General features: G+C 42.0%; 1 protein-coding gene across 2 annotated transcripts in view; it reads left to right on the forward strand.

Moving 5' to 3' along the window:
• Positions 1-14,233, forward strand: part of LOC126259454 (pleckstrin homology domain-containing family J member 1-like) — a 102,661-nt gene extending 88,428 nt beyond the window's left edge. The window contains exons 5-6 of one of the 2 annotated variants that reach the window (XR_007546511.1): positions 219-328; positions 10,515-10,646. Coding sequence is in view for 1 of the 2 variants with exons in the window: in XM_049956274.1 (XP_049812231.1) it covers positions 10,515-10,748 (234 nt within the window). In the remaining variant the exon portion in view is untranslated. Of the gene's footprint in view, positions 1-218; positions 329-10,514 lie in introns of both variants that reach the window. The other variant, XM_049956274.1, reaches the window with a different exon arrangement.
• Positions 14,234-14,492: the final 259 nt, after the last annotated feature.

A 14,492-nucleotide genomic window follows, 5' to 3' on the forward strand; every position in this document is an offset into this window, starting at 1 on the left:
CACACACACACCATTCCTTTATAGTTTCCAGGCTTTGCCTCATTGAGTCTGTCACATTATTCATTCTTTTACTGTCCAAGAACTTCATCTCATACTTCCTGTCAAATAACTTATTTTATAGGCCTCCCATGTTGCACCCCTCTGAGCAGAAACGTGTGGCCTTTGTGGCTGGTCCAGCCATGCCAAAGCTCTGTTTTTATTTTATGTATTTCTTACAGGACTTGGCCTTTTAGCTATGGACACAACACCATTATACATCAGAAATTTGATACATGGAACTAACAAACCAGTTACTTTACTCTCCATCATAGTATCAGCTGAAATGCAGGTACTGGAGCCATTAATAAAATTAACTTGACATCTTGCTTCCTTAAATTGTTGGCTTAGCACCTAAACCATGTACAGTTTATAGTACACAGTCTCATTTGCATCATAAAATTTATTAAGGTAGTTGTTAATAAATGTTACTGCACAGCTGAGCCATTTCTAATGACCTTGTTGTGGATGAGGCATTCCCCCCCCCCCCCCCCCCCCCCCGTCCCCTCCCTCCCACCACAACTGAGTTTTTTTTTAAGTAAGAGGTGGAGCCCCTCCACGCCCACACCGGCATGATGGCCAACACAAAAGGTCTACTGCCATCTCTGCATAAGGGTTAGTATTCACTAAAGTGGGTGCTGCGATGTTTGTGTACGTCTGGTTAGGATTAACCATTAATACGCGCTCATCTGGAGATGCTGCGATGTTTGCGTACGTCTGGTTAGGATTAACCATTAATACGTGCTCATCTGGAGATAGATTGGTCGAAATCTGACGAAGGGTAGCGGTTTGAAGGGCAGAGGAAAAAAAGTGCCAAGGCAAGAGCCAAGGGAAAAAAACCTCTGCGAAAGTTAGGTCGGGCGGCAAGAGCAGTAGCGGTTGTCTTGCTGCCTGCGATAGGTTGTACAAGGATAGGCTTTGTTAGTAGTGGGTATCATGCATGTCGATACCTTGATGTTGTGTGTTTGTGCTGCTCGGCGGCTGGCGCTGGGTGCTGGTACAGAGTCCTCGTTCAGCGTCCTGCAGCCTGCAACAGTTAGTTTTGTTATCGGTCTTGTGTCCGATGGTCATATACCGGAGGCACAGTGTGAGGGAGTGTTGGCAGATTGTTCGTGCGTCTGTGGGCGAGCTCGTCGGTGTCCCTGCTGTGGCCTGTTGGTCGGCTCTAATAGCAGCTGGTGGTTGCCAGTCAGTGTTGCTGATATGCAGGGGCTTACCGACGTTTGTCGCTGTTTGCGTATGTTAGTTTACCATAGGTGGTTATGCCCTAGCTAGCAGTGTCTTTGGCCGCTTGTGTTTCCACCTGTGGTTGTGATCGTAGTTTCCCAGAGTGAGGATGAAAGGGTTGTTCGAGTGTCTCGAGTTCCTGTATAGTCGTGTGGCGTGTTTTTTGAATACTTCCTTGAGGGTATCAAGGCGGTATTCATGGTGAAGATCCACGGTGCGTGTGTAGCGTGGAGCATTGCTAATGATTCGTAGCACCTTGTTCTGTATGATCTGCAGGCGGCGCAGTCATGTGGGAGCTGCATATCCCCAGACGGGAGCTGCGTACGTCATCAGAGGTCTAATCAGTGTCGTGTATAAGGACCTCGACACCCTCCTATTCAGTGTGCTTTCCCTGTTGAGCATTGGGTAGAGGTGTTTGAGCCTCGCGTGCGCTCGGTTGGCAACGTATTCGATGTGGTCCCCCCATGTAAGTTTCCGGTCCAGCCAGACACCAAGGTATCTGACTTTCTCTCGGAAACGTATTGGGCGTGTGTGTAGTGTTATCGGTCTACAGTGTTGGTGTTTGCGCAGTAGTTTCGGTCTGCGTGTGAACAGAACTGCTTCGCACTTGTCGACGTTTACTTTAATACGCCATCGCTCCAGCCAAGGCTCAGCTGTTCTGAGTGCTGTCTGTATTCGTGAGTTGATGTTCGACGGTTTCCAGTCTTGTGCGAGGATGGCTGTGTCATCCGCGTAGACGGCTAACGTCGTGTTTCGTGTCGCTGGGAAGTCATTAATGTACAGGTTAAACAAGATGGGCCCTAGGATGCTTCCTTGGGGTACTCCAGCTTGGATACGGTGTTGTGTTGATTGTTTATCCTGCACGTTAGTGTTGAAACATCTGTTCGTGAGATATGAGTGTATGAGACGTACGAGTCCGTCCGGGAAACCAGCTTCGCTTAGTTTGTGTATGAGTCCGTTGTGCCAGAGACGATCGAAAGCCTTTTCGATGTCTAGGAACACGGCCCCTGTGGCTTTGTTCATGTTGTAGCCGTGTGTTATATGTTCGACTACGCGGAGGAGTAGTTGTGTTGACGAGTGGTGATTCCTAAAGCCGAATTGCTCCGGTCTTAGGGTGTCGTTGGCGATGCAATGCCTAGTGATACGTTTTAGTATTACCTTCTCAACAATCTTGCTGAGCGAGCACAGCAGACTGATGGGTCGGTAATTTTGTGGGAGGGAGTGGTCTTTCCCTGGCTTCCTGAACATCAGGACCTTGGCCGCCTTCCAAAAGTCAGGGAAGTATTGGTGTGTCAGGATGGCATTCGTTATGTGTGCGAGGTATTCTACGGCTTTATCCGTGAACTCCTGGAGGACACGGTTTTGAATGCCATCAGGCCCAGGGGCTTTTCTAGCGTTGGTGTGCTTGATAGCCCATGTGACTTCATTTGTGCTAGTACGTCTTATTTCGTTGCGCGAGGGCTGGGCTACAAGTCGTGTAACCTCCTGGTCCGTTTCAAGTGTGAATGCTGGGTCTGAAGGAACCAGATTCGGCATGAAAGACGCTGCAAGTGTTGTGGCCATAAGCTCTGCCTTCTCCGTCGCGGAGTAGGCTGGGCCGTCTGGTCCTTGTAGCGTGGGAATGTAATGTTTCTCCCTGGTGAAGTGTCTGGCCAGCTGCCACACGCCAGGACGTGTGGTATCCAGCCCAGCGAGTTTCTGTCCCCATTGTTCGTTTCTGAATGTTTGAATTTTATTCCGTATTATGCCCTGGAGTCTGTTGACGTGCAGTTTATAGAACGGGCGCCTGGTACGCTGCCAGTATCTCCTGAGGCGGTTCCTCATTGAGATAAGGCCCAGGATTTCCTGGGGCAGGGCCGTCAAGTGTTGTCTTGGTGTTGTAAATGGAATGGCGCCAGTCATTGCGTCTTGGACGGCAGTTGTGAGAGCCTCCACAGCCTCATCGATTTGCTGTGTGTTGTTAATTTCGTGGGTGTCAGGAATGCGACTATCAAGCGTTTCCTTGAACAGTGTCCAATTCGCACGCTTGTAGTTAAGCATCCTGCGTGGTACGATGTCCTGCAGTGTCTCTTCCATGTGCAGTATTACAGGCATGTGGTCTGAGTCCAGATCGTTTTCAACCGTTAGGTTGAGTGTGCATGTGATGCCCTTTATGAGGGCTATGTCTAACACGTCTGGCCTGTGTCGGGCCTGTGTAGGCACGAACGTGGGAACGTCCGGTCCAAGTATAATGTAGTTTCGGCCTAGTGCGTGTTCGTACAGTTTCTTGCCGTTGGAGGTTCGTATTCGTGAGTTCCAATCAGGGTGTTTTGCGTTGAGGTCTCCAGCGGCTATTACCCGCGGTGCTATGTTGAGTACTGTGCTGATATCGCGTGTTACTATGTTTTTAGGAGGATTGTATAGCGATACCAGTGTGGTGTTGGCTCCGTTGAACTTGACCCTGACGGCCGTAGCCTCTAGTCTTTCAAGTGCTGGGAGCTCGATGTTCGTGTGGTCGATGTCTCTGTGTATTATGATTGCCGTGCCGCCTCACCTCCTGCCATCCGCTCGGTCGGTACGATAGACACAATAACCTGGGAAGTTTAGTTGTTTGCGAGGCGTAAGCAGTGTTTCGTTCACAAGAGCGATTCGGATACCCTTTCGCTCCATGAATGCGGCCATCTCGGCTTTTTTGCTTGCGATCCCGTTGGCATTCCAAAACAGGATCTGTGTGATAGTGTTCAAGTCTGCGTCTCTGGGCTGGTGTGGTGTATTATCCATGTAGTAGTGTAAAAAGCGGTGTGATAGTGGCTTGGAAGCTAGTCCAGTTGAGCGTACCCGACATGAACTGCATGAAGAGTTGTGAGACACACCCCATAATCTTCGTGACTATTTCGGTGGTCGTGCGTCTGGGGAATAATGTTTCCATTATTCTCTGGAATGTTGTAGTGATGTTGGTCATGTCGGCCTGCGAGTTATTGGTCGTATTAACGGCCGCTTGTTCCAGTGTTGGCGTTTGGTGAGGGCTGGCCTGCGAGTCGGTTGTTCGTGTGGCAGTTGTAGACGCCTGTGTACTTTCTGTGGTGAGTGGGTGTGTTATGTGGGTTGTTGAGTTGGTGTCCGGGATGTATTCGTGGGTGTTGGTGTTCTGTTGCCTATGTTCTTGTTGTGGTGCGGTCGTGTTCCTCGTGCTGCAGCTGTTTCTCCTTCTCCTCCTCCTCTGGCGCTGGGGTTGTCCCTGTGTAGGTGCGTTTTCTGTGGCCTGTGGTGGGCTGCAGTTCGCGATCTCAGGGGGTAGGGTGGTGTTGTTGCTTGTTTCGTGTGATGTGCCCGGTGCGGGAGTGGTGTCAGGTGTTGTGCTTGTCTGTTGTGTGTCTGTTGCTGGGGGTATTTGCTGAGCGTGTTCTGAGCTCTGGGGCTCCTCTGACCGTCCCGCGCTGCTGGGGCTGCCAGCGACCACTCCAGCGAAGGATATTCCACTTCTTACTGGGCGCGGGGGCGGTTTTGGGACTGTGATGGCGGTAGGTTTCGCATGTTTCGCGATTTTGCGCCTCAGAGCTGCTTTGTAAGCAATGCACCCTCTGTAGTTTGCCGGATGGGCAGCACCACAGTTGGCGCACTTGCGAGGTGCTGTATGGGGGAGTTTGCAGCGTTGGGTTGTGTGACCGCCAGCGCAAATGCGGCAGCGGGGTGCGAGACCGCATCTGATACCCGCGTGCGCATAGCGCTGGCAGTTGTGGCATTGTTGGGGGGTGCGCGGCGTGTTGTACACCTCCACATTGACGACCATGTGAAGAAATAGCTTTATCTTCAGCAGGTCGCGGGATTTGGCCGTGTCGGCCAACTCCGCCGTGTAGTTGTGAGACGGTCTCGCTGTGCCGAACTCTGACATTCGGTTTACCCGAATGCACTCCCACCCGAGAGCAGAGAGTTCATTGTGTACCGTTTCGGTTGGGGTTCGTGAGTCTATCCCCTTTATCACGTACTGCTGTGTCTTTTCCAAGACTGTCCTGTACGTGAAGTGTTCTACCTTCCTTTCTTTGAGAAAGTCCAGTAGATTCATGTAGTCTGCCTTGTTCGCCACATACAGTGCGGCGTGTTCCCCGGTGAGCTTAGAGTAGTATGTTGTGGGGGCGTGCTGATTGTTAAATTCCTTGTTTAGGAGACTTAGGTCTCCGTAGTTGTGAATGATGACCGGTGGGAAGCCGGTCGCGGTGTTGTTAGTGTTCTGCGTAGCTGCTTGTATATTTGTGGTTGCTGCAGTCGCAGGGTTGTTTGTGTTGGTCCCTGTGTTATTGTTGTTTGTTCTCGATGTAGATGGTGTTGGCAGCAGCGCTCGGCCGTTGCCTCGTGAGTTTGTGGGCTCACTTGTTTGCGTATTTGGCTGCTGTTTGCGCCTTGGGCCGACCTGCTGCCACGGCCCGTCTTCATCTGTGTTTGTTGTGTCCTCTGTCGGCTCTGGCTCCGGTTCCGTCGGTGCCTGGGCCGCCAGAGGTGAGATAGAGAGCATGTCCTTCTGTTGTTCAGCAGGTGCCTGTGTGTGTGGTGTGGGTGTTTCTGTTTGTGTGTTTACACTGCCCATCAGCTCTGCGATCAGCTCCTGCTGTTCCGCGATCTGTTTGTTCTTCAAGGCTACCTGCTCTTGGAAGGTGGACAGTGGGACGGAAATGACGGCGGGAGTAGCCGGCATCTCCGCCTCTTGTGCTGCAGCTTTGCTGCGGGTAAGTGGTGGGGAAGCACAGGAAAGATCGGACATCTTTGCTGTTACAGGAGTTTTTATTTGGATAGGGAGGGATGGATGCTCGACAATTTGCTCTTTTCACGAGATTGTCAACTACATACTAAATTCTGACCACTTGCAGTTTACTCCATTCCATTGTGATAAATATTACCAGGAAAGCTATATTGTAGCATAAACTGAACTGTGACAGCTGTGAAGCACCTTCTTGAGAGATTTTTCTTGTATAGTCAAGCATTTCTGTGTGGACATCAAATCTTTGTTCAGTGCATTGCTATAATATCTCTTTCTTATAAAACTAAATATTAAGATTTGTTGCTCACAGAACACCAAAATATAAGAAGTGCAGTGAACTCTATTAGCTGACAATATTTTTCATTTATGCTTTGTGGGTAGGATTCATAGTCTGGCTGCAATGTGTGTTCCTGAAACATTTTTGTGGCTTCCCAAAGTAATTTATTTGAGGAATCTCAATCAAAATTAACTTCTTGTAAGTGGGGTTCACAGTTGTGCAAAATTTTGTAAATGACATTGTGATCACCTTTTGACTGTGAAATTGTTTATTTGTAAAACTCAGTATTGCTATTTCATCCATGTGGCTATTTTCAAGTGGGAATAATTGGGCTTCAGCACATGGAAAAACCTAAAAATCAGCTGACATTTCAGTTCATCAGCTGACATTCCTGTTCCTCAGATGATTATTAGGTTTTGACGTATGCCAAAGTGCAATTATCTCCCCTTGATAATAGCCACATGACTGAAATTGGAATAGTGGGTTGTACAATAAATAATTTTACAACAAAAGGTGACTGTGATGTCATTTACAGACATTAAGAGTAACATTCTATACTGCAAAATAAGAATGTACTCTGTTTACTAAAATCGGTGTATGTTAATCCTTTACATCAACTGAAAAACAAACTAGGGATAGAGGAAGTACTCGTCGCATGAGAGTAGTGGATTTTTTTAAACTTTGTTCAGTACAGTATTGAAAATGAACACACAAATTCCTGCCAACAGTGTTTCACTCATTTTGCTTCAAAACTTTATCAGATTCCCATCATCAAGGTCATGTATTGACAGCTGCATTGGGAAAGTAGAAAACAGAAAACAAACAGCAGAAGCATCTGTTTGTATAAGGACACACTTACTGTCATATTAAAATATAGTCAAAAATTTCATAAGTATTTAGCATTTATGTGAGCCAACACAACATTTAAATTGTTGAAACACTGAAAAACTCTGCTGTTCAATCCCTTTCTTCTTTCAATCTATTGTTGTATACTGGCACTGCATTATAAAGTGTTATGCCAATGTGACTAATATGTCAGATTTCTTAGTCTGCATATAGAAGGACTCTCAGTTGAGTTTCGTGGCTCTGATAATCGCTGTTAGTTCATGGATATCAGAGTTCAGTTCTGATCAACACCACACATATACAAATGTGTAGGGAGGTTACTGTTGTCACTTGCATATTTGAAATGAGAAAACACTTCATTATTGTCTTTAATTGATGTAAATGAATGAGCTGGTTTTACATGTTTCACAGTCATCTATGTTCTTCAGTATGTAGCCTGCTTCATAAGCTAAGGTCTGGCGATCTTCTGCAGACTCTCATCATCTGAGTAAGCGTTAGTTCCTAACTGAGGCATATCATTGTCAATACAACCGCGCAACTCACTTTCATGTAAATGTTAATTACTAGCATTATTTGCCAAAAAGTGAAACAAATTGTTCAGTGAATTGTTATTATTTTCATAATTTCTTAAAACTTGTGGTTTTAAAAGGCAAAGTCTTAAGATTGACAATACATCGTCGGAGTTTGTACAATGTGAAAAAAAAGTTAAGTTTGTGTTAGCAATACCATGTTGCCTTATACAACAAAAGAAATTCACTAGAGCATCATTATTGAACACCTTTAAATTTCGCACTTAAGGTCAGTTTCTTTTAAGATCTTCCACAAAAAAGACAGACTGTAATGGTATCTGCCAATCTTGTATAAAACTACACACATTAGTCTCATTTGTACGTATTTTCAAATCTGTTATGTGCCTGCTGCCTATTTCATTCTGTATGCTATATAACATTTCTATATGTGTTGAATTTTCTGACAAAGCACACTTAAATATTGTTTTATCTTTTGGATACTGCTCATTGCTGTTGAGTGTTTCAGAGAGACTATTTATCTTCTTTACAAATTCAGCTATGTGTATAGCCTCAGAAGTAATAACTGTGTAGACACACATGTTTCAGTTGCTGTAGCAACTGTATGGTTCATTTGTGCAGCAGCAGTTTTCACCTTCATTTTGACAGGAACCAGAAAAGTTAAAATGTTATTCTTTTAGTTTAGGTAGAGTTTTGAATAACTTTTTTGATACAAAAAGAAAAGTGCACTAATATGTTCCAACTTTGCTTCCTTGTAATGTCCAAATTTGTTTTTTATTATCTATCAAAACATTAAAGTGTTTCTGACCAGAGAAACCGAACAAAGATAGTCAAGACATTACACAAGACATTACAACTGCAGATCAAATCTGGGGCAACATGTAGCAACATTCAGTAGAGTCCAGTTCAGCTCCCACAGTACAATGTAATATCAAATAAAGCATTTTTTATACAAATGCTAAAAAATCCACATGTGTTGTTAATAGGTAGGATCAATTTCAGCAGAAACCAATGCAAAGGAATAATTTTCGTATTCCAAAAAAAATTTCAAGGGAAATAACATAAGTCTCATGCTTTTGTCATTGAAGTTATAAAAATAGTTTACTAAACACAGCAGCATGAAGTAATGTGGATGTACATTCACTCTACACTAAACAATCCATTAAATGTAAAAAAGTACAAAAAGCAGATGTGAACGAAAATTAAGTAGAATACAGCAATATACTTACAACACAGTAGATTGAGCAAAAAAAAAAAAAAACGCGCGCGCGCACACACACACACACACACACACACACACCTACAAATATTCATGTAGGAGTCCACAGAACACCACGCAATGAGACCAGCTTCAGTTTTATATGAAACAAAAAATAAATATGGAATCATTTAGACCATCCAATATTAAGGATATGAGTAAAAATCAACCAGAATACAAACAATACATGTACATCAAAATTTAAAGTTGTAATCAGGAACACAGTGCTATGAAACCAGCTTGTGTTTTGAACATAATAAAAACAAATATGTAAGAAATTAAATCACCCAGAAAAAAATGGAATGACTAAGGTTGCAGTCAGGGCTTGATTTTGGCCAGAATGGTGTTGCTGGACCTCTCAGGGTGTTTTTTTTACTCGCCTGAAAAAAGTTGGCACCGGAAGTTTCAAATACTACACATGTATTAAACCACAATGTAACTGTAAAAGTTCAGCTTCATTCCTTAGTTGTTATTAATACATAACATATTGATAACCTTCATCTTGACTGGCTTTTGTTTATGACTGCCAGCACTCTCAATATAACTAAGGTGAGTTAGCTTCATTCATATTATGGGGACTTCCATATTGAAATGTGTTACTTATTTGTAGTAATGGATATGAACTTGAACCAGTCCAGTTTTAATATAACTCACTGAGTTGAAGACAAATGACATTTAAAACATTTAGTAAACATCTAATTCCGTGTCTCATGTCACATCGTGATACGTTTTTCCTAACTCTTTGGGAAGTCAAAATTGTATGTGACCTGTATGGGCCATGAATATCTTTGTCATTCGTTGCTAAATGCTTTGTTAATACTGACTTCATGTTCACCAAGCTGGTACAGTGCAGCTGTTTCAACGTTACAGCTGGTAGCAGTTGAAAACCTGATGCCATAGTCACGAACACTACCAGCTGTGTCCACATGTATCAAGCAGAACTAAGGAGCAAAGTTCTGCCACGGGGACAGATGGTAACATCTGTTGTTTATATTAAATCTTGTGGTTTTGTTGTGTTGATTATAAGAAATTGTTTTTAAAACATGACTTTCAGAACAGTAGTTTGCAAAAATAATGATTTCTCATTGTGTTTTACCACAAAGCCATTACTACCATCTCTGAAGAATGCCTCAAGTACAAATTGGCCAAGAGTTTGTTTTTATGATGTGATAGTTTTTACTCCACTAGCAAATGTTGTCGAAGCAGCAACTCACTAAAATCTCCTTCTGTATGTGTACTGTTTTTCACCCCCTCTTAAGATTCTGTAATATTATTATTGTGTACCTTGCTGTCATTATTTGCACAGTTTACATATCTTTCATCATGATGTAATATTTATCTAACTCGTCAACCACCCCACATTTATACTTGTAACTGCACTGATGGGTACTGACAAGACAGCTCTCTATTTATACAACATAGATTTGTTCAGAATATGATGCTAAATCTAGGTAAAGTCTCACTCTGTGTTTTTAAACATTTTCATATGTTTCCTGTTTTTCCCATGTTATAGTCAGTTATCATGATTCATTCTTAGTGCGGCCAATTTCCACGAACACCTGTTGTCTTATATGTACCTTTTGACTAATTCTTTACTTTTGTTTTCCGCAGGACCCATTGTTGATGTATCCTCACAATGAGGGTGTGATAAGAGATATCCAGGCACCAGGGTCCCCACTTGCAGAAAAAAAGCTGCATTCAAAAACTGCCAGTTTTCAGAGTCATATGCAAAATGTTGGTAACAAAGCATTAGAAACTTTCAAAAGTCATTGTCAGGATCTCTTTGAAAGTGACAATGAACAAGAAAAAGCTGTTCAAGAAGTACAAAATCTAATTGAACTATAAGTTACGAATATATTTTACCTCATACAATATTTATTTTTCATCTGGTGACTGTATTTATAAGTAATCAGATTTTGAATGGAGTACAATTTCATCATTGCAAACATTATCATTTTCAGAAGATCTCTTGTACACTTGATTCTCCTTCAGAGCATTTAAGATACATTATATCAGCTGATCTCTTGTATTTAAATCTTTATTATAATTGCTAGGGCAGTGATTGGTCTTAGCATCTCCTATACTTTATTGTAATTGCAAGGCAAGTTAAGCAGAGCCTGTTCATTTTGTGATAAAGCTGATAAAAATGGAACAATAATTTTTGCCTAACAAGTTGCATTTTACTGGATGTAAGAAAATATAAATTGTATGTTACATAGGAGAAATATACACCCGCCTGAAATACACATCAGTTGCTAGGAATTTAGGGCCAGGAGACTGCAAGAGGGCAGAGTATGTTCTCTTTTTAAGAGATTAACACCTTGGGAAAATTGGTGATGGCTGGCTGAGGTGGAGATTGGAAGATTGTCAGTGTGAGAGCTGGTGCTAACACTATGGTGAGGTGTTCAGTAACAAAGTGCCAAATGTTTCAGTCCTCATTTTTTCCAAATGGTGAATTGAAAATGGGAAAATGTAGCCATCAGATTTATCTACATTTTAACTGGAAGTTATAGCGAGACAGGCATGTAATTATCAGCAATTCAGTGAAGAGCAGAAAAACATTTGGGAAAGAGCGTGAGCAAAGGTCTGTGATGTTAAGTTGAAGAATGTATTGTATTAAGTGCACTGTACTATTTCTGACCAAATAATTTATCTGTCCTAATAAGAAAGGCATTAAATATTTTCACACTTCTGTCACTGTTTATTTTGGTAATGAATAACGTGGGTGATGCTGAACATGTGTAGAAATTATATTTCATATAGTATCACAATTTTGTGTTCCTGGTATTAAGTGTCAGTGAGCTGCCTTGTTTAGTACAATGCTGCATTGAATAAGATGAAGCAACTAGAGTGTCTGAAAAGTGTTTACTAATGTCACACTTGCAGAATATGCCTAATAATGATGCAAGGGAGTTGATGTGTTTGTTACTGTGATATTAAGTGATAGTATTCTACTTAATATGCCAGTTAATAATTGCTCAAAGATATCAGATGTTGTTAATTTTTAAACATGGAACACCCTACTGACATCTTTCGATATTTTACATAATTATCTGTAAATTTAGTGTAAATACAGACTTGCGGCAAATGAAACAGAGGGAAATTATTTATGTAATGTATTTTTGAAATGATAAAGTGTAGAAGTTATAGCCTATGATATTTAAAAAATATTTATGATACAGCAGTATTATAAGAGATAAGCATAGTATAGTCATGATATGATTAGATTTTACGTACTTAGGTCCTTACTATTATTGTAAGTGTACTACTCTGTATCCATTGTGTAATGTTATCATTTGAATCATATTTTGGTATTCAGATTATGTCTCAAGAGTGTAACCAGTAGAGTCTAGGTGAGAAAATTGAATGAAGCTGTTGTATTTTTGCCTGCAGTTACTTGCATGACTAATTTTATATGATGTTAATCATACAATGTAGGCTTTCACAGCCAGTGTTGTCTTCAGTTGAAACTTCCGGGCTGAGAGGCCATGGTCGATGTATAAAATTTCCACCCAACATTTCGTCTCCATCTGCAGGAGATACCTTCTGAGGTCGTCCGCCTAAGGCTATGATGTTAATTCATGTAAGGCCCCCCCACACGCACACACACATATGTGTGCCCCTGGATGGTGCCATCTAGACTGTCGGGCAGGTGAGATTGAGGCCAGGACAGTTGTGGGATCGGATAGTGTGTTGCAAGGTAAACTCCCATCTGTGCAGTTCAGAGCTTCACAGTCAGAGCCACCTGGATCCTTCCCTCCACCACCATCTTCTCTGAACAGCACAAATGGGAGTTGTTGACGTGATTCCTCCTCGAATCCTGTAATCATTCTGGTCTCAATCTCAGGGAACCCACTGTCCCCACACCCTCCACCCCCAGTTTCCCCTTTCTCTGTCCCGTCACACCCTCCCAATTCATGGCCCCGTGTTGCCTTCAATGTGCACCGCTTCCTGCTGGCTGCTGTAATCATGCCAGCCCATACACCTGCCACCCCTCCCTCTCCACATTCATAACCCGCAAATTAGCCACCTCACTCAGAGCCATTATCCACCCAGCCCCAGTCCATCTTCCTCTACCCACCCAACCCCACCTGACATTACTCGCACCACAACCAGCCCACGTGCTACAAAAAAAGTTACTGTCAGTCTAGGTGGCACCATGTTGAGGTACAACTGTGTATATGTGAACGTTTGTATTTTGTTTTACTCTAGGTCGTCTGAGGATAGCTCGGAAAGCTTCTTACTTTTGTGTGTGCCTATCAACAACTCAATGCTTCTGCTTTTTGGTGAGTGGTCTCCTTTAATCCTCAAGTATTTACATTCTGCAAGAACTTTCAACAACAAATAATTGTCATAGTCATTTAAATCAATCTTGGAAACACATCCTACAGTCTCACAGTGTGCTGCTTTAAGAAATTTGTACTATACTATATCTTGTCATGGGGTCTTCCTGTAGCATGCATACTTTTTCTAAGCACATTTCATTAATTTCACTGTGGTATACAGTATCCAGTAGTAAACCAGTTTGTCTCAAACTTTTATTCTAAGCAAATTGTAAATTGAACTGTCAAGTTTCAGATGTGTAACTTACTGTTTCTCAATCAAAGGCTCAAGAGTCATAAAGGAAGAAGTGAATGAATAAATGTTAACTAAGCTTTAACATTTATGTATGTAGATGAAAAAGGTGTTCAACATAACTCAAACTTAGAAACTTCAAGTATTATCCAAGAAGAGTATGCAAAACTAATTCTCCAACTCTTGCCATCTTCCACTGATATTGAGTATTGTTTACCACATTATGTTAAGCTCCAGTTGTTTCCTCAGATACACTTGTTTGTTGCAGAATGATGAAACCTACTTGATTCACTTTTTTAAGAACCTCTCCAATGCCACACTATGTTATTTGAACTTGAAAGAATTTAAAGGTGTTCTCTCTCATTTGTAATACTGTGCAACACATGTTCTCTTACAAAAATATGCACCCAGGACAATAGAGGAACACAGTAAAACAAAGTGGGAGATAACTTATTTAGAAAGAACAGCCACTGGATTGCCAATCTGCATACTGTCATGAGAAAAAAGTATTCCGTGCCTTTCAAGCCTATTTTAAGATATATAAACTTTGTTATGTATACACAATACAAGAATATTCATATATTCATGTTGTAACCTGAGCTGATATTTTTTTCCTTTTTGGTGTTGTAGCTTTTGAGGCAAAAAAAAATTATTTTTCTCATAAATGTAAATAGATGTATATGTAGTCTAAATGTCTGATTGTGGTTTTGTGTCCCATATATTTTAATAATATACAATACTTTGCCACGGAATAATTCTGCTGTAATTTCTTTGATAAAACACTTCATCACTTTTTTTACATATCAGTATAGTCAGTTAAGGCATTACACAAGGAGAACCTTCTTCTAGAAACAGCTAATTCCATGAAAGGTAAGAATCTGTTAAAAAGTGAAAAACTGGGAAAATCTTAATATGGAGCAAGCACCCCAAATTGTAGCAAGGGTATTGAAATTTACAGACACTTAATGGTCTTTCCAGAACTGGAGCTACAGAAAGAGTGAGCTGGGATTAATT

This window comes from Schistocerca nitens, chromosome 5, assembly GCF_023898315.1.
Source record: "Schistocerca nitens isolate TAMUIC-IGC-003100 chromosome 5, iqSchNite1.1, whole genome shotgun sequence".
Lineage (NCBI taxonomy): Eukaryota > Metazoa > Arthropoda > Insecta > Orthoptera > Acrididae > Schistocerca > Schistocerca nitens.